Source organism: Solea solea, chromosome 12, assembly GCF_958295425.1.
Source record: "Solea solea chromosome 12, fSolSol10.1, whole genome shotgun sequence".
NCBI lineage: Eukaryota > Metazoa > Chordata > Actinopteri > Pleuronectiformes > Soleidae > Solea > Solea solea.
Window position 1 is genome coordinate 27,133,170 of NC_081145.1, and position 21,520 is coordinate 27,154,689.

A 21,520-nucleotide genomic window follows, 5' to 3' on the forward strand; every position below is an offset into this window, starting at 1 on the left:
GCGGCCCTCCGCTATTTCCGCTGTCGTTGGAGCGCGCTCTGCGGTCGCAGTAGGGACATCACTCACTCACTGACACAGAGTGAGGCGCATTAAGGAAATTATTGAAACATCTCTTTGTTTGGCGGAAGCTCGTTCAGCCTCCAGCGGCTCATGGAGAGCGCAGCTCCGCTTGTCCGCACCGGGGACGCGCTGATCGGATGCCTTTCACCACAGCGGCGCCGTTAGATGCTTTTCCAATCAGGATTAACTGGTTTTTGACCAATGGCTCCCAAACATGCGCTCCTCTCCACCAGTGGCCCCGGGCTCCGAGGAGACACCTGTCCCCCCGCCTCCTCTTCTCCTCCTCCTCCTCCTCCATGGAGCCTGGATCCAGCGGGGATTCTGGCCGCCCGCACGCCGAGGAACGTGAAGGGGATGCGGGCGCTGAGTGGGATGACGGCCCGGTGGTTTGTGGTACTGATGCTGGTGATGCAGAGCTGCGTGGCCGCTGACGGTAAGAAGCTCGTGTTGTGCTGTTGTCCAGCCTTTAACAGTAAATAATAATCATACTATTATTATTATTATTATTATTATTATTATTATTATTATGATTAATATAATAATAATAATAATAATCACAATAGTACCTGACCTGCAGCCTGAGTGGAACTGCATGTTCTGACTCCTTTATCCCAGTCGTAAATCTGGATGAATCTCATCATTAATGCAGATTTTTTTTATCAGTCAATCATCAGAGGACGAGTGTGATGAAGATATTGTTTTATAATCAGATTGTGATCAATGGAATCATCTTATTTTTGACGCGCGCGCCTGGAGCTCTGCTGTGCTCATCTTCAGAGCTTTGTTGTGATATCTTAATACACTCATTAATCCTAAAAATCAGCCTGTTTCTGTTAAGTTTATATTTATGTTTTGGAGTGTGTCTCTGTGGTGGTGGGAAACACAATAACACGGGGCCGTGTTATGGATGTCACGTCTCCAAACACCCAGCCAGAGACGCATGGTGCTTGCACTGCGCCGCACCGCACCGCAGCCCTGCGCCGCGCCGCACCGCACCGCACCGCACCGCATTCACCACTGCCGCTTCTTCGCCTCAAACATGAAAGTTTTAATTTATTTTTATGTTTATTATTCATTCGCTGAGCATTAAAACCCGAGGTCGTCAACCTGGAACATGATCCACAGGGAGCGTTTTCATCCTCAGCGCAGATCAATAATTGATGATTTCCACGCGCGGCCAAAGAAAACAAAAATAGCAGCAGTGGTTTTATTTCTTTATTATTTTTCTTCTTCTCAGTCATGTCGCTGTGACATCATGCAGCTCTTCAACAACAGGAACAAAACAAAGACAGTTTTGACCATTTATCTGCCTCATTTCATATGTTTACATACTTAAAACAGGCAAATTAAAGTGCAGTGATGTTTCTAAGAACTGCCTTTGAACATAAACAAAAACCTCAACACCAAATACTGTTAATAATTAGTTGCACCTTTAATTCCACCTTTTAAATTTGAAGTCAAGTGTTGAAGGACTTGGATAAATATAATGTGTTTTTATTATTATGATTAATTTCAAGGATAATCAAATGTATAGTAGGCAGAATTATTTTATGTCACTACTGATCATTAATTTCATAATGGGTGATCTAAGGGTGACGTAAGGGTTTATTACCTAAGGGGAATAAAAAGGTACTTTTTTATTATGGATTTATTCGATGGCATACAATTCTTTGTTAAAATTTGAATTTATTGTTAGAAAAAGACTAATCATCATAGTTTAATGTCAGAGTTATATTAGCCCAAATAGTAATATGTTTGTTTGTTTGTTTCATTCTAGATGAGATGAGATTAAATTAGATTTTATTGATCCCAAACTGGGAAAAAATCTCATATTACAGAAACGACAAATGTGAACGTGAAAAGTACTAAAAATGAACAGAGGAAGCAAATAAAAGTAAAAAAAGAAAAACATGTAAAAATACAAATACAAAATGGAAATAGAAGTGCATTGGAACAAACAACGTAGTACAATTATTAGATGGATTTTTTTGGCTAACTTGTGTTTTGTAACTCTAACTCTTTTAACTAAACTTTGTCTGCATGATAGATAGATAACTATTAGCTTAATCCTAGCTAATTTCTTAGCTAACTTCTAGACATATTTGAGTTAAACTTTGTCTGCATTATAGATAGACTGATGACATTTAGCTTAATCTCAATTTTTCTTTTTTTTAGCCAAGTTATATAACTTCTAGCTGACTTTTAGCTAAGTTTTAGCTAACTTCTAGCTAAATCTGGTCTGCATTATAGATAGATAACCTTTAGCTCAATCCTAGCTAATTTCTTAGCTAACTTAGCTAAGTGTTAACCAATTTATAGCTAAGTTTTAGATACATTTTTTATTCATTATAGATAGATTATTATTAGATTACTTAGCACACCAACTTAATTTAACTTCTAGCTAACTCCTAGCTAAGGCTTAGTTAACTTTTAGTTGTATCATAGATAGATTGATAACATTTAGCCTAATCTTAGCTAACGTCTAACTAAGTTTTAACTAACTGCTAGATATATTTGAGCTAACTTCTAGCTAAACTTTGTCTGTGTCTCTTTACAGCCTTTGCTTTCTTAAGCATTTACAAGATAATTAGGGTTTGGAGAAGGTTTCTGATTTTCCCTTTTCTGATGTCCAATTTAAGGATTTTGACCTGTTTTGGACTGATACCATTAATGAGTATCTTCCCTAGTATTTAATGAACTGGATTTTTTTTCAGCAATCCTACTGCTTTAAATTCAAACGTTTTCGTGCCAAAATACAAGAATGAAACATGAAGCCAAAGTATTTGGAAAACAGCCAGGCTTTTATTCATCCGGCATCTCCAGTTAAATCGTCCCGCTCACTGTGGACATATCCTCTTTTATGTTTTGCTGCTGTGTCACTTTAAAGTGATTTTATCCATGGTTGTGGCCCAAGGAAATCTGAGTTTCTGTCTCTTTTACCAAGTCACTGAAGCGTTCAGCTGCTCCATGTAGTTTTAGAGCGGGAAAGGAAAAAAACCCTTTGTGTGTTAGTGTTTTCCATTTATAACAACATGGATGGTTGGCTGGTGTGTGTGTGTGATTTATGGACAGTGTGGTCAAAATGTCACGTCAATAGGAAAGTGATCCTCGAGTGTGTGTTTAGTGTGTGTAAGCATGTGTGTCATGATTGTGTGGGCGCTTTCTTTAATAGGTCTAAATAGATCTTCATCCTCAGTCAACAGCCGAGATCTATTGGTGAGTGTTACCATGGGAACAGGTCTGGTTCTTATGTTCTTTTTTGTTCTTCACTGTGCGTCTGCGTTTGTCAGTCAGGTATTAAAATAGCGTCTGAGTAAGTGCCCGCTCACAGTCCTTTGCTCAACAATCACCCTTCACGACCAGACAGTTTTCTGGTCATTTCTGAGTCATTATAGCTACATGCATATTTACCACAGAGTTTAAAGGGACAAAAAGGAAAGACGAGCACACTAGAGGTGCAGATGAATTTGTTCAAACGCAACATCTGGAAGTGGGTAGATTTCAGACGCAGTATACTAAGGATTAGCAAGACAGCACAATGGTGAAATTCACAAAATCAGAAGACCTACTGTCAAAGTAAATAAGTTAAAAACAAGAGCACTTATGCCATGTTTCCTTCAAAGTGCAGTTCAATTTGCACCAGTACAGTTTGGAATGGTAAAGCCCTCCGTCAGGCTTGTATTTAGAATAGTACCTTTAATTGGTAGGTGGGGTGTGCGCCGTGCCCGATGGCCGCGTCAGTGAGGTAGTGCGACATTGTACCAGTGCAACAACAATGAGCAGCTCGTTTTTTTCTGCTGTGTTTGTGGCTGTTTGTCTCAACATGACGTCAAGCTTATGAGAATAGACTGTAGATGTTGATGGAACACCATTCACAAGGGAGTGACCCAAGCTTTTCTGTCGCTAGAGAAGCGGGGGTCTCGCTCCACCCGTACCATACCGTGCCATTACTCTAGTACCCCAAGGGAAGGGTACCGAAAAAATAGCACAGTTGGGGACGGTTATTTTGGTTCTATTCCTAATGGAAACACAGAAATAAAAATACGTACCAAACACAACCATTAGAGATCGCATACCTCCACTAAGGCTTTAACACTTTGTCACTTGCATACCGATGTAGAACTTTATCACCTGTAGCTGCCATCTTACATAAGCATGACAAAATAATCCGGATCTGTGAAGGTAATCTGGATCAGATCCAGAAGAAACCTACTCTGATGGTAGAGTGTTTGATCCTGTATACACCTACCAAATTTCATTCAAATCATATTCAATTCAAGACATAAGAAATTTTGTAGATAAAAATTGTAGATAGGACGTTGCAAACAGAAGAACAAACCCACACCCTTAAAACACATAATCTCCTTGGTGGAGGTAATAAAGATAAATGGAAAAAGCACTAAAAACTATACACTAAAACAGGGATAAAAAACAAACAAACATGAAACGATGAACTCACTTCAAGTTCATAGCACCCGTACACATGCAAATAATTTTACCGCATGGAACCAGCATTTTTGCAATTTTTTGATACTTGATTAATACAAAAAAACAAATCCTCTATTTTTTCTTTTTAAAAAGATTACGTTGGTTTACAGTCAAAACAGTGCATCTTGAAACATTAGAACTAACATAGAACGCGTGTGAGGTCATTAAAGGCTAGTGTGTGTAACAGAAAAGATTAGAAATGAAGAGTGCAAGTTGTACTGTCGGTCTGGCAGTTTCTGGAAAGAAATAAGTGTGTGTGACTAGATTGAAGCTTTTAGTTGGACGGCTGATTATGTAATGGACCTGGGCGATAGCATCATGTGCTGTAGGAAAGAGCTTTGTCACAATAAAACGCCTCGACGCTTCTTTACGACACCTCGGCTTTTAACAGTGTTGTCAGATTCTGGCTGCTCTTTGCAGTGTTTGTGGTTTATGGTGCGTCTTCACCACAGGCAGACTGTGTAACGACGATGCCTGCTGTCACGCTAAACGTCCCCACTGTCGACTCTCTGCTCTTACTGTTGCCAGGCAGAAACGCAGACATGGCTGTGTTATACAACTAAGATAAAGTCTATTCCACTGTACAACAGTTTATAACAGTATATTTTCTGGTCATACACTATATCGTAGATACAGTTCTAGGGATGCAACGATTACTCAATAATGAATCGATTACTAAATGAATCACCAACTATTTTGATAATTGATCAGTTTGAGTATTAATTGAAACACTTAGTTGAATTAATGAGCTGAAATTAGTCTATTAATTAAATTTATATAATAAACAGCCATTTTCAACATTTTCTGACATTTTATGGCTCAAACAGGTAACCATGATATTCCATTTTCTGCAAGTAGAGATTGTTGCTTAACAACGGCAATTGAGAAGTATGTGAGAAATTAGGATTGATCAGGTTGTGAGATATACAGGTTACGTCAGTTTGAGGATGGATTATAACCCCTCAAAGCCTACTGTTAAACTACTGTAAGTGGTTTTGTTCAGTAGCCCCATTACTGGCTAAAAGACAACAAGTCTTCTAACTGAAATGTAACTATGGGTCATTTTGGCCGATCCCATCAATACGAGCCATAGGCACAAGTGTTAATAAGGTTAGCGTTAGGGCTAAGAATGCTTTAACCACCAATCGAAATGTCGTTGGAAACCTCATTGAAGCGACTTGATGACGACACATCCAACGTACCAGATTTCTGTTATTTTTACTACCACTAGGGGGTGCCTATTTATGTATCAATATAATAACATATAATATAATCTACATAAGTACAGAGTTATATTTGGTTGGAGGGCAGTCTCCTGAAAGCCATTCAGACAACAGAGGAATGTTAAGAAACGATGTGTGTGAACATGTCGTTGAAGTCCCTGCTCCAGTCAGCAGGGGCACTGCTGAGGTGGCGAGATTTTACACTCACACACGTAGGTCCTGCCTTGGCAACAATCGTAATAATAACAATAATACTAATAATAAATCATCAGAGGATCTGAAACATAATTTTAACCTGAATTAAAGAATGACAAACAGGGGACCTAAAAAAATGTCCCCAGTTAGCACGGCGGTCCCCAGTTGGTGAGTGTATAACGACGCCAAAGTCCACTCTTCTGCCTCTGAAGATAATCGTCTATTTCTGGAATGTGTGTGTTTGTGTGTGTGAGAGAGATGAAGACTGACTTGACTCTTCAGAGAGTGAAGGAGTGAGCGAGTGAGAGATTGTAAATACTGTATCTCTTCAGCTTTTACGTTACATTATGCATGTCGACGCAGGCATGAAGTGTAGAGTGCGGCTCTGCTTCATACACAAGTGTTCTTTTTTAATTCTAATTAACCTTCTCTTTGAGTTTGTTTATAATGTGCTGAGGCGGCGGTGAGGCCACACATGTTTCCTCACTGCTGTGCTATCGCAAGGGTAATTATTTTTCCCCCATAAATTCATTTAAGAAGCACTTTGATGTGCGAAGCGTCGCTACACAAGGAGGCGTTGCGTGTTCCACGTTCATTCATGTGTTCACACGGTTCTGTGGAGTCTGTTTCACGACACGCAGCATCGCGTTTGTCAAGTGGAAGCTACTTAATGTTTATTATAGAGACACGATGGCGCATGGACGTCTACACGTAGAAGCAGGTGCTGAGCTTGCGCATGTATGTGTGATGTTTACCTCCAGATGTGGTGTAATTAGAGAAAACAGCTTCATTAGTGTGTGTGTGTGTGTGTGTGTGTTGACCAACAAACATCTGCACTGCGTGTGATGGAGGATAGGATTCAACCTAATTACACACACACAGAAAATATAATTTCATACAAACCTCAACACTAAATACTAATAATTATGGTAATTTCTTAACACATATTGACAAAATGCTCTTTTGTTCAATATGAGGCAATAAAAGAACGGGATGGTTTTTATAGAAGAACGAAAGAAATGTTCATGTATTAACACTGAAATAATATAGACATCGTAATATAGCGTTCCTTTGGGAGCCTTGAATGGCACTGGAACCAACAGCCTGGTGTTTTTATTCATGTTCTGTCCATCGAAGATAGTTTTTATACTGTATATACGTCATGTTTTAACACTGTGTTATAACGCTGCGTTACAGTCTGTTTACACCATGTTTTAATACTGCATTATGGTGTGTGTTGAGTCCCGATGAAACTTTGTCGAGGGGAAGTTTTTTGTCATTCCTGGTGTCAAACAGGCCGACAGACAGATAAACAGACAGATAAACAGACAGATAAACAGACAGATAAACAGACAGCAGGGATGCTGTTGCTCCTGTAGCATCTTAAAAAGAAAGGAAGGAAGGAGGAAGAGAAACAGCGAGAGACAGAATGGAAATCGAATCATCCTCTGCTTCTCAAGGGTTCGACGGGAGGAGAGAAGGATTTATTGCTGTTTGGCCTCCTCGCCTCCTCTCCTTCAACTGAGCCTGTGTCACTGCTGCTGCTCACGTCTCATCTCGTCACTCACTCTGTGTGTGTGTGTGTGTGTGTGTGTGTGTGTGTGTGTCTGGTTTGCCGTGTGGCCTTGAAGTCACAGTCAATGTTGAGCTCCATTCACTGCAGAGGTGTTCAAGGCCACGCCGGGAAAAAATAAGAGTGAAACAAAGAGCAGGCTCTTGTTTTTGTTGTTTTATCTGTGAAAATGAAAACGTATTCATCACGTCGCAAGTTAGGGTTTTATAATGTCTTTAAAGGGAGAGTTTTGATTTATTTTAAGGGCGGTTATATGAGGTATTGACGCTGATTTTAGCTACTTACGTTTTCTTTCCCTCACCAAAGTCCATTAAAGAAGTCGGTGTATTTACCTCGTGAGGACACAGGAGCTGCTGGTCTACCGCTGCCTTGTGTGGTCAGTTTGTGTCTCTGAGGTAAATCAGAACGAATCATTTCAAACCCTGAAGTCAAAAACATAACATATTTGATCTCAGTGCTGGAGGATGGACAGTGGATCGACAACTGCCCGTGTCCTGTGTCCTGTGTCATGTAAAAATGCTGATTTTCTCTATGGAATTTGGTGTGTGGAGCGAGCGACAAACTTCAGTTTCAAACGAGAAAAGTCGCTTTAACAGCAAGAAAAAAGCCAGAAATAAATTCTTTAGATAATGTAGACATAAGTGGATGTAGATTTAATGAGTTGAATGTTTTGTTAAGTGGCTAAAATCAGTTTAGTCTCCTCTGTTTCCATAGCGATGTCTGAAATGTTCTCTCTCTGCTCAGGTGTTTGAATTATGGACATTTGAAGCAATCGCAAACAGAGAGCTTATCCAGAGTTTGACCTCGGCCAGGATTTGGAGTTATTATCTCGCAAAACACTCTCTCACTCTCTCTCTCTCTCTGTGTGTGTGTGTGAGTGTGTGTGTAAATAGCAACTATAAGCTTAAGTGCCCACACGGCCACGCGGGGCAGTTCGTTCAGGAGGGGGAAACTGTTCACCGGACACAGTGGATTATGTTTTAATTTAACAAAAAGAAGAGCGTTTACTGTCTCTGAAATCTGCTGCTTTCAAGTTACACTGGGCTTTTTGAACCAGTTAATTAGTGCTTGTTAACCAGTTATTAACAGTGAAACACAGTGAGTGTGTGATGTGTTGTTTTCTGAGGCCGTACTTGACGAGTGAATTCGGGCTTTCCCTTGTTTTCGTGTGTGTGTGAAACTACAAACAGACCTTTTCTTAAATTCTCCAGAGGAAACGCTTCATCTTTAATAATGTGCTGTTTTCCATCTTTTTCAGACCAAAAAAAACGTTTTTTTTCACCATTAAACTGCATAAGAAAACAACACATGTCGACACGTGACAGGATTTTAAAGAAGAATTCACTCTATATGTAAGAATAATAATAACTTTATTGATACAGAACTTAACAGTGTGCTTTGACAAAGGATTAGGGCTGCAACTAATGTTTTCTTTGTTTATGCAGAGCACAGAAACCAGAAAATATTCACATTTTAGAAGCTGAAAAATCAGAGAAACTGGTTTTAATTTAAAAAAAAAACAAAAAAAAAAAAACACGATTAATCAATTTTTCAAAATAGTTGAATATTAATTCAGTCATCAATAACAATGACCTCAACAGACATGGATCTTTAGTTACATATTTTCATTATCACTTTAACTGTGGATTATTTTCCTCAATTGTTCAATATGTTGTTTGGTCCATAAAATATGGAAAAATGTTGAAACACCAGTGTTTTTCCAAACCTGTAAATAACGATTTTTCTCAAATGTGTCAGTTTTAATGATTTCTTTTGTTATTATGGAGCAAAGAAACCATGAAAATATACACATTTATTTGCATTTACATGCGTTCCTGGGTAAAAACACTTGAAATCATGAATCAACTACAAATGGAACACACTGTGGAACACACTGTGGAACACACTGTGAAACACACTGTGGAACACACTGTGAACCCTATCCCTAACCACTCAAACTGATTAACTGGTTATGGAAATAGTTGGTGATTAATTGAGTCATGGATTAATAATCCATTAGTTAATCTGTGACCTCTGTAGTGTCAACTTTCAAGTCTGTTTAGTCCATATTTGTATGTTTTAGCGTCTTCTAAAGACCTGCAGATATAAATCAAGTGGGTCTTTCGACCCAGTATGAAACGCTGGTTTTTATCTTTTTTCTTATATTTTTATTGTATGACTTGTTCATTTGTGTTGTGTTTAAACTTTCTACACTATTTTATTGTTTTATTGCATGTTTTATTGTTTGTTGTTAGGTTTATGATGTAATTCATAAATGTAAATCATTTTTTATTTATCTCAGATATAGAGCGCTTGTTTCAGCTGTTGTGCTTTATGAATAAAGTTGGATTGGATTGGAGTAGGAAGTGAAGGTGTAGTCCAGGCAGAAGGCTCCACCCATTTGTGTTTACAATTCTTTTAAAATTATATTTTTACAACAATTGCCAAATTTTACAATTTTTACAATTATACAATTACAATTGCCATAGTTACTGTGTTTCAGATACTTTCAGGTGACAGACAGAATATTGTCCCTTTTTAATTCGGTTTCTGACTCTTTCATTTAGACCTCATCAAGTCTGCGATGTTTCTGCCACACAAGAAAATTGTCTGGTTGATAATTTTGCTCCTGAAAAACCTCCACCTCTTCTTTCCCCGCCCTCCAGAGTGTTAACAACGTCTTCACACTGTAGAGCCCAGAGCAGGAAATGGAGTCCAGTCGTGCTTCTTTCCTCTCTGTTGTTCTGCAGATTACAGATTGTACTTGTTATTTCGTGTGGGCGGAAAAAAAAGAAAAAAAGATTTCCCACCAGTGACCAAACTCAGCAGCAGACTGTAATTTAGACAAACAGGGAAACAAGAGAGTTTTTTTGGCCGTCGTTGATTCACAAAATGGTTCCAAACGCGAGGACAAATCTTGCCAGTGATTTTCTTTTCCCCATCGCCCCACTGCAAAAAAACCTAAAAGAAATCACTTAGATTATAGCAAATTTACTACTGGCTCTTTCTCAGTCCACACCTGAGTCACCAGACCACGCCCCCTGCTCTGCTCCCACTGCATTTTTTGGGGTGGAGTTAACCTCAGAAGAGGGCATTTAGTTTTAGCCCTTTAAACTGAGGACTTGATTATTTATCGCAGCTCAAATTGCAATTACAATCCCTGTAAAGGTAAATCGCAATTCCATTTTTGCCCCAAAGCCTCAGACAGACTTACCAACAACTTTAACCCTTTAACATCTAAGCCTCAAAAGGTCTTTATTAACCATAAAAGGGCCAGAAAATGTCCCATTTCCCCAGCATAACTTTATAGTTACAGTTTTTTACAGTTAAAATACTGTATTCACAATTTAAAATGAAGAAAAATCAAAAGTTTTATTTGAATTTGAACAGTATAATACATATTTAAAATAACATTTGTTTGAGTCTCAATGTGAAAAAACAGGCCAAAAAAATGGAAACTATGTACCACCTGTTGGCTTTGATGTGTAACTTCTCAGCTTTCAGAAACTGTTGGAATGTGTTAAAGGGTTAATGCAGAACTATACAGTATTATTGTTTTTGCCACTAATGTAACAGCGTCAGAGTCATTGTGATGTCTCCACTGCCCCCTACTGTCTGTTAGCAGGAAAACCAGCCGCACAAGATCAGAACCGGTGCTGACCCGGTGACACAAAGTGCTTATTTTAGACGTTTATCATGAAAGAGTTGGCGGAAAAGAAGCAGAGAAAATACGGGAGCGTTAGCGGTGACTTTCAGATGGATGGATGTTTACGGTGGCGTCGTAAAAAACACGTACTCTGAAGCTGTAGGGGGAGCTCCACACTTGCAAAGTCCCATTTTAAAGCCTTTCTTCTTTTACAGAGAGAACAAACGTTTATGACAAAATCAACAAACTCAAAATCTAAACTGCAGTTTTGAACTCGGTCGATCAATAACATACATTTGACTCGTTGTGTCCTGCGAGGAACTTCCTGCCTACCATTTTTGAAGGCTCAAACTCTTTCTGATGGGTAGGTGATCACCTACCTCTTTATCTTCTACACGAGGGCTCCTGGAGCCAATCCCAGCTGATTGGGGCGAAATGCAGGCCAAGCCACGAATGGCAGGGGCCCGAAACAGCTCCTGGCACGGATTAGTGCGAGGAACCTATCGTTATCCTTCATATGTGACATTGCGGTCATTTTTGAGGGGGTGCCCCCAAACTCAAAAGTGAGTTCCACCGAATTTCCCAAAACTTGTTGAGAAGATGTTATAGATGAAGACGAACACAAAAGTCAACCGTAATCATGGCCTCAACTCAATAGGAAGTCGGCCACTTTGAATTGATTTGCACCCTGCATAAATGACGCTGGGGGATGCTCGCTTGCTTGGGGACACTTTCAAGGGCCCTATCATGTCTGCGTGCAGTCTTAGTTTTATTTTTATTTTTGTTTTTATCCAAGCTTTCTCAGTGTGAAAGGGAGAACCTCAGGGATTTGTCCTGGAGCCGTTAAAAACAGTTTCAGAGAGAGAATCACTGACCCGTGATGGTGCTCTTTGCTGTTTTTTCCGTGTTTTTCCACCAGTCTCTCTCTGTTCGGCTTCAGAGGTTCCTCCATTTTCTCCATCCTCAAGTCTGTTCTTTAGAAAATCCTCCCTCTGCTCGACAGCCACTTCAATCTCTCAAAGAAGGACAAAGACGTTATTTTGAATGGAAGCAAGAGTGAAAATATTCACTTTTAACAAACCAAAAATCATTATTTATCAATATTGTTGGCGATCCATTATTGTAACTGGTTTAACAATCGGATCTTTTGAGGTTGGGATTAGTTCTCTGTCCACACAGATGACAAATTACTTTGCAGCTTCATTATTGATTAGGATCTGTCTAGTGATTATTTTTAATAATAGATTCATTTGTCGATTATATCCAAGATAAATCGAGAAGTTGTCATTTAAAATTCCCCTCATTATGTTTATTGTCCGAGAGTTTAGGAAAGAAACCAGAACACATTCACTTTTAAGAAGCTGAGATTACAGAACTTTAATGTCATAATTAGTTTTAGTTTAGTTTATTTCACTCAATTATTGATTCATTGTTGTACTCATTTGGTTTTGTGTTTTACTGGGATTGTTGGATGTTGTTGTTGTTTGTTTTTTGTTTTATATTATGTAAAAAAACAGATAATTTTCTGTGGTAAATGAAGCGAGAGATGATTTCTGTGTGTGTGTGTGTGTGTTTGTGTGTTTGTGTATACTCCTCTTAAATTGTGAGTGTTTCTTTTCCTGGGACTTGTCCTCTCAGAGGTCCTTTATCTTCCATGACTGTCTTTGTCTTTGTGTGTAAGTGTGTGTGTGGGTGCTGTAGTAAATTGATTTAGAAAGATGATGTAATAGAGTTTGTCCTCCTTTGTTTTGTTGCTCCTCATGAGCTGAAGACTCCAGTTCAGTGTGCGACAGACACACAACTCCACATCATAGTGTGTCCGTCCGCCCAAAAAAATTACACCCTTGTTTGGTCCCCACAATTTTAAGGTGCCTTTTCAGGGTTAAGACAAAGGATTGTCCCGATGTGTCCCAATACCGATGTCAAAAACTCGACCATTGAGACCATCGACCATTTAAGAACGTATGAAGTTGTTCACAATGTAATTTGTAAAGACATAATTCTCCAACTGTGTAACAAACATTGTCCTCCCCACCCAAAAAAGAAGAAGAAATTAACAAACCCAAACATTCTACATTTTTTATCTGACCGATATCTGATCCAGCATTGGACCGATACCGATCGATATGGATTCCCATCCCTAGGGTTAGAATTGTGTTCAGGTTAGGGTAAAGATTAAGGGGTTTAGGGAATTAATTATGTAAATCATGTGTCCTCACGAAGATAAAAAATATAATATTTTGTGTGTGTGTGTGTGTGTGTGTGTTTGTGGTGTGTTGAGCAATTAGTTAAAACTCACAGTCACATTAGCAAATCACCATAATCCCTAATTGTTTAAAGTGCTGTTTTAAAATGACAAATCATCAGCGTGGAAAAATTTGTCGCTTGGTTTATTTTTCCTAAACTGTGTGCATAAACTCACTGAGGCAAGTTTATGTGTATACATGTATATATATATATATATATATATATATATATATATATATATATATATGTATATATATATATATATATTATATATATAAGTGCTTTACAGAGGCAGGAAATATAAAGACGTTACAATTGACTGGAATTAAGATACAGTAGAAATTTGCTTTCATCTGAGGATGGAAATGGCTGTAATTAAAAAGTAGAACAGTAAGAGCAAACGGGCAGAAGCACTAAAAGGCTGTATGGGGCGAGCTGCATTTATTTATTTAGCGAATGCAAAGTCCTTCAGCCAAGCAGTTGCCTCCTGGTCTGCTGTATGGAGGGTAACTAATCCTCCTTTCAGTTTATGGAGAGGGCAAGCTTCAATGATGTGCTCCATTGTCTGCTCTCTCTACAAGCACACAGTGGACTTGGGCTACTGCCCTGTTTGTGAAGGCTGGCCAAGCACGGGCCTTGGGAGGTCTGTGCCAGGGACCTGTTGGGCAGGGTCCGACACCAGATGTTTATTGGGGACGCCCATTTCTTGAAGTCAGCTGGTGGGGTGTTCTTCCAGATGGGGCGTCTGGAAGGGAGTCCAGTTGGTGGGTTGAAAATCTGCATGGATTGGTAGATGGGGGGGTGGGGACGAGGTCTTTGACCTTTCCAAGCATCCTTTGGGTAAACGCTGCTCGCCAGATATGTGGAAGTGCATTGTTTGAGCGAATTGTCCCGGTTATGATTCTCATGGTTGTGTTGAGCTGTACGAGCTGCAGTTAAACAACAACAGTTTTCAGTTCTGCTGACGGTGGTTTGTTCCACAGGTGTGGAGCTCAGGCGTGAGTCATGTAGAGGCGTCAACATCATCCAACAATGGAAGTTTGAAAAAAAACAACACAGTGTTTAATTAAGTATGAGTCATTTAATTCAGATCACAACCAAATCCATGATGGAATAGTGTTAAATTTAACTTTAACTTTCAGTGTTAAAGTAACATTATAAGAGTTATGTACACTTTGAAATAACTATTATATGTGCGTATGGATGTAGTTATATATGTAGATATTTATATGTACATAATGTATATATTTAACCATTATTATATCATTTATTTATATTCACTTATTTTTTCTCATTTGTCCTCTCCCTCTGACACCGATGATGAAGATACTGTCCTTTATTACAATTATTATTATTCTTAGTATTATATTAAACATATTATTATTGTTGTTATTATTATTGTTACTATGTTTGCTAGTTATGATACACATATATTACCTTATTTTTTGTGTCATAGTATATAAGAAAAAAATAATAATAACAGCCACGTTAAAAAATTACGTTAAATTATCTATTTTCATGTTAAAACTATTAAAACTAAATAAAACTATTTGTTCCTGATTGGAATTGGTATTAAATTAATGACTGTATTGTTACGCTGACATAGCAGAATTAAACTTTCTGTGTAATAGTTAGGATTTTTTTACTTATTTGAAGGCCACTGTCAATGAATAGTGTGACATTAAAGTCAATGTAAAATTTGTAAAAACAAATGTTAACACCTAAGAACAATTTGAAATAGTAAACAAATCATTTCCAAGAGATATTTGGTCAATTCATTATTATTTATGACATAAATATTGATTGAAAGGTTCAGAAAAATATAACAAATTTGTTTTGGGTCCTAGAAAGTATCTCTAGCGAGCCATCAGTGGGCCCCCGACCCAGACTTTGAGAATGACTGTCATAAACAATAATGACAACCAATTGTCTAATGTCCAAAGCCAGGTCTTTACTTAATAGTTATTACGGCCAATATATGTCAACCAAACATTTACATAAGTGAAACTGACATCTTTTATTGCACAGAAGAAAATAAATAAACTGTCGGTGAAATTCTTTGTCATGTAATTTGAGCATAAATTTGACCAAAGCAAAGGAGCAGAATTCAGACATATGCACTTTATATAATCTTCAAGCTTTTCACTCAGCGTCTTCCATGTTGTGCAGAAAGTTCAGCCAGTGGATTAAAACGTATTAGATTTATTAGATGGAAAAGAATCAATTGACCTTTGCTGCTTCCATTTATCCTCAGCAGCAGCAGCAGCAGCAGCAGCAGCAGCAGTGAGGGGAACATTTCCCTGATGAAGAGACCATGATGCCACTGTGCAATATTATGAAAGAGAAGGGCGTCCTGGCTGCAGCTGAGAAAATAATTAGATTCAAGATGAACGCACAGAAATAAAAATGAAAGCTATGACGTCCGGGATTATCGAGGGTCGTAGTGCAGGCGTTTGTGTTTGTGGGAGATGTTGGTGATGACCGTGTGGTGCAAAACACCTTGTTCACATTGTACTGACAGAGTTTTATGGAATTACTAATCACAATTATGTCGCCTACCCCAGCTTTAAAAACAAACATGTGCACGGACTAAAGGTTGAAGCTAGAAAAACATGTTACTGATCTCTTCTCCAGCCGTGAACTGACCTGTTCTGGTACTTTTTTTTTTGACAAGGTCATCAGCAGCTACATCAGTGGACAGATGGGTGTGTGTGTGTGTGCGTGTGTGTGTGTGTTAGCAGCAGCATTAGCATTAGCTGCAGCCAGCTGGGAGGCTGCTGAGAACAGTTGAGGAACGTAAGCAGAGTCTGTCGCCCGCTCTCTGCTCTGCAGCCTCAGCTCATCTGAACACAGCTACAGTTAATCCTCAGCCCTGCTGGAGATCACAGAAGATGCCATCAAACATGTTCAAGTGAAGCTTCTCTTTTATTGTTTGTTGTCGTTACTTCAGGGAGTTCTTCTTGTTCCTGACGATCCATCAATAGACTTTTATTCTCATGCCTTAAAAAAAGGTTTTAGCTCAATCCAAAGCACCTTTTGAGGGGATTTACAGTAGAGTGTTTGTATTCTTAATGAAAGGAATACATTGAGTGGTGTGTGAAGAACACATACAGATTATTTTACTATTAAAGGAGGACCTATTGGAATTCCTGGAAAAAAACAAATACTTTCTCAAAAAACGCAATTCTGAGGCAGTAAATGTTGGTGAAAATGGATGTAAATTGGCATGTAAATCGGAACTCGCGAAATGCATGGAATTGGTGCAAAATGGCACAGTAGCGCCCCCCAAAGGTGAAACCCCAGTAGGACAAAGCTGAAACTAAAGCCTGCTCCACACAAGAAGATTTTTCAAATCTGACTTGATTTTTAAAAACGGCGGGAGAACCACATACACAACAAACTTTCAATGTTTAAATCCTGAGAAAGATCCAGTCGAGACGCAGGACCACACACTTGGTGTTTGATCACATGATTTCAGGCAGAAGATTCCAGGGATTTGGGATCTCACAGAAACTCGCGTGATTTAACGTGATTTCAGAATAGAAAGTTGCACCAAATTTCTCGAAACTTGGTGGAAACATGTCACCGCCCAAGACGAACAAAAAAGTCTATTGGGACCATGGCCTCAACTCAACAGGAAGTCGGCCATTTTGAATTTAGCGTCCATCTTGACCTTAAATAGATGAACTCGTCTGAGCGCGTTTATCGTACCAACATATAAAACTTGTCAATTTGTATTAAACACATGAAAGATGAAAAGCTATAAAAAGGTTTCACAGACTCAAAAGGGCGTGGCTACATCAACCATCGCAACTTTGGGGAACTTTGACCAGTCGCGACGAAACAGGAAGTGGCCTGTAACTCCAGCGCACATGGACCGATCGGCTCGAAACTTCATACGTGACACAAGAGAGCGGGATTGAACATGTCGAGGAATGTAAACTTGTCCCAACAGGAAGTCGGCCATTTTGATTTTAGCCACAAAACAGGAAGTGGCCTGTAACTTTGCCGTACATTGACCGATCTGCACAAAACTTCAGCACAGGAAAACTGAGTCAATGGGATAGCAACACCTGCTGGGTGACAGCTGCAAGGACCTTAATAATACTGCTTGCAGCTTTTTTATTACCAAATGTTTAGCAAGAAAAATCAATCAATTGATTAATGAATGCCAATTTTTTGTTGCCCTGCGCTTTGTTCTACATTCATCTTATGTGCGGCCTGTATTTGTTGTTCATTTCATTGTCCAACTTCCTGTATGATGCCGCTAACTTACGAGAGATTGACCAATGTTTTTTTTTAGAAGCTGATGGTCTTATACATGAGATGACATTTTAAATAAATATTATGTATAATTTATATGAAACATCTAAATGACTATCCTTGTTGAATAAAGTTTTATTAGCAGCATTTATCACGTTTCAGAGAACAACAATGTAAATGTAAACTGTAAAAACTGACTCTGTCTTAACTAGGTCTCACTTGTAATGAATTACATTTGAATAGTAATATGACTTCTTATACCACTGCAAAACTGTGCAAACATAACGTTGATCCAACTCGAAACTTGAACCTCTGACAGCAGAAATCTTAGGTCTAATGCAATTTCTTTCCACGTTCATAAATCAATTTTTAATCTCCATTTTTGCTGCTTCTCAGGAGCAATAAAAAAAAATCCATGCGTTTCATATAAGAGGCTGGACTTTATGATTTAGGTCACTCTGTCAAACAGACGTCAAACACAAGGCCGTTCAGTCCTGACGTCTAATTATAATCTCCAGCCTGACGTGGACTCGCTGCAGGATTTCACCTACACATTCATCATGTTTTACAGACGCCTCAGCGCTTTCACGTGAAAACAGATATTTAGTCCTCGTCTCTTCCGTCTCTCTCTGGTTTATGCGTCGCTCTCTCGCTCTCTCGCTCCCTCTCTGCGTTCTAGTTGCCAGCTAATGCTCCTGATCCCCCATTGATCATCATTTTATTATGACGGATTAATAAATAATGTATGGCTCCATTTATCATTTATCTCTGAACTGTTGCCACAGTGTTAAGTCCTTCATGCTGTCATCAAAACAAATAAAACAAATACTAACCACTGCCTGCCGCTTATCATAAGATGTGTACATGCAGGGCACAGAGGTTTATCTGTTTTTTTAAACATGTGATTATTCGGGCCGTTTATTTAATTTATTATCGCTATTTTGATTATTATTATTACTTATATGTAAATGTTCACTTTTTTGTTTTCAGAAAATGTGGAAACTTTTATTTTCTCGTCCAAAATGATGATGATTTTTGACAAAGTAACGGCATTTGATGACCTGTTTCATGTATTTAAGATTTAATTTATGATACAAAAACAGTTATTATAGACACTTACGAGGGCTACGTCACAGAAATGTGAAAAACACACTCGTACCATTAACTTGTACAACAGTCCAACACATAAAATAAGATTAGAAGTGGTTTATTCTGAATAGAGCTCATGAAACAACAACAACAACAAAAAAATAGCTATTTCTGTTTTACGTGGAGATATTTTTTGGTTCCATTTTTTGGTTCGGTGTAAATTTAACCCGTCTCGTTTATTAAATGACAAAAATTCAAATTTTTCCTCCGCTCACCTGCAAAGTCTGCAGTTGTTTTGCATGAAATTGATATCTTGTTTTCACACACACCGCTGGCTGTCAGGCGTCGTCGTTACAGCTGTGTTTCACTGCGATACAAGACAGGCTGGACGTCACGCGAAGTGAAAGGACACTGACTGTGTTTCCTCCTTTATCTGTGATAATGATTGCCCTGGTGACAGCATCTCTGCGGTTGCCGTGGAGACGCGGCAGCAGCAGTAGAAGCAGCCCTGCTGTCAAGCCGAGCGGAGCTGTTGATGCACTGTCGCCTCGAATAGGTTCAGTCTCCGGCTCTCGTTTCTTCTTCATCGTTCGCTGAGTGACCTGGCGTTCACCTGTCGTCTCTTCACTCGTTGGTGATTTTATGTAAAAGGTTGACATTTTAAATATTCACGTCCAGTAATTATATATAATGGAATGTAGGCTTATTAACACATTACCAAGACATGTTCTACTTCTTTTGGGAGCCTTTTTGGAGTCCATTTATTGTGTTTGTCTTCACGTTTCTGTGTTTGCTCATGAACTTAAGTAGGACTGCGCACACACACACACACACACACACACAAAAAGGCTGCTTGACGAAGCATGACACAGCGATCCTGTAACATTTAGCTCAGAATTGGCCCAAACGCCCAGATCGTTGGACTCAAGCAGCTGTGAAAATGACATTTCAGCTTGACATTTTGTGACTTTTTCCACACAGCTATTTGTCTTAGGACACGGCGTCGACTTCCACTCATTTGGACAACAGACTAAACAAAGCCTTGTCTCTTGGGGTGGCGGTGGCTCAACTAGTAGAGTCCCTAATAGTTGTGTTGTGTCCCTAGGCAAGACATTTAAGACATTTGACCCCATGCTGACGGCTGTGCCAGCATCGTTTTTCGTGTTGTATAAAAGTTTAGCCTCAAACATCCAAATCATAAATTAGACGTCAATCCTCCCGATAAAACCGGGCATTGTCACGTATTAAAGAGATAGAATTGGCTTAGTTTTGACAGCTTTACCAAAGTCTGTTTAAATGTGTCACTAATCTTGCTCCCGGAATTGTTATCTCGAGATTCATCCACAGACAAGACAGAATAACTATGAGAAGGTTAAATTTTGGCTTAAATCTAAATCAGAACTAATTGAATCATTGAACGTGTTTGTTGTAGTTGTTGTTTGGTGTTTACCGACACTAAAATAACGCTATCGCTGCCTTGATCTTATCTTACCTGGCCAGGATGTGTGTAGTTCTGTGACGACCCAGAGACTTTGCTGATTCCCCCACAACGAGACATTTTACCATGACTCTGAAGCTGTTAAATTAGGGTAAAAATGGACTCATAGTTGTGCTCTATAATTGGGTGAATGCCACTAACTTTGCTGAAAAATTAGCCCTCAACTTAACCAGTTCATCAGAAGTGAGGTTCTGCCTCTTTAGGACCAGGTTTTGGTCTCCACGGGGATGACTGGTCCTGACAACATCAGTGTTTATACTCCATAAAAAGCCCTAATAGGAAGAGGAAACAAATAAAAAAAAAAAACACTCACACAAAGAAGAAGAAGACGGGAAATGAAGTTTCTCACAGTTTGTGTCACTGTCAGTTCACACAGCGTGGAGCTGCTGTTGTCAGGCAGTTTTTTCCTCACACGTTGGCATCACTTGTTAACTTTAGTGAGACACAGATACACTCTTTCCCCGACGCTTCTAATTGTCAACCCCTCTGAGAGTAACAAAGCTCTCAGGATTGTTACCATACACTGAGGGAGAAGTTTACTACAGACGCCTCCACAATATGACGCTACATCTTTGTTCATGTGCCATCCATCCACACTTGTTCTCAGTTCTGATTTATCAATGTAAAACACACAGATTACGGATTAATTATCCAAAAAATTCACCTCGATGCACCTTCTGAATTTATCCCAAGTCCACTGTCCATCGTCGATCTTCCCACCTGACCCTCCGTCCATTCAACAATCCGTCCAGTTCTCTCGCCTCCGCATGGACAGATGGTTGCCCTGAATAGTTCCAGGAAATGGTTACAAGTTCATCCTGTTGGACGGGTCTCACTCTGGCTCAGGACCATCCTTTCTCCCACTGAGTCTTGTACCGCAGAACAAGGATGATGTAAGAACTTTGACTTGCTACCAGCTCTTCTTCTCTCACCACAGAGGCTTTAGGACCAAACTTCACTAAAAAGAAACTCTCCTGTGATCTTTCATGCGTGGTTTGATAGATTGATTGAGATTTTACTTTCTGCTTCATATGTAATGCAGGTCTGGAATAATCTGTCAGGAATTACTCCAACTCTTGGCTTGACACCAAAAACAAATCAATATTGGTAGTCCCTTCCAACTGCTTAAGTTTGTAGCCAAGATGGCAGCCATTAGGAGTGACACAGTAGCCAAATGGTAAAGGTGTGTTCCACCTGAGGCAACATCATTGTTTCTTACTGATCCTTCATAATCTCGT

The 21,520-nt window shown here is 39.2% G+C and overlaps 1 protein-coding gene across 8 annotated transcripts in view; it reads left to right on the plus strand.

Moving 5' to 3' along the window:
* The first annotated feature begins 21 nt into the window (after nucleotides 1-21).
* Nucleotides 22-21,520, plus strand: part of kiaa1549la (KIAA1549-like a) — an 84,436-nt gene continuing 62,937 nt past the window's right edge. For all 8 annotated transcript variants that reach the window (XM_058645352.1, XM_058645353.1, XM_058645355.1 and 5 more), the window contains exon 1: nucleotides 22-493. In XM_058645352.1, the coding sequence (XP_058501335.1) occupies nucleotides 262-493 (232 nt within the window). In that variant the 5' untranslated portion in view covers nucleotides 22-261. The remainder of the gene's footprint in view (nucleotides 494-21,520) is intronic.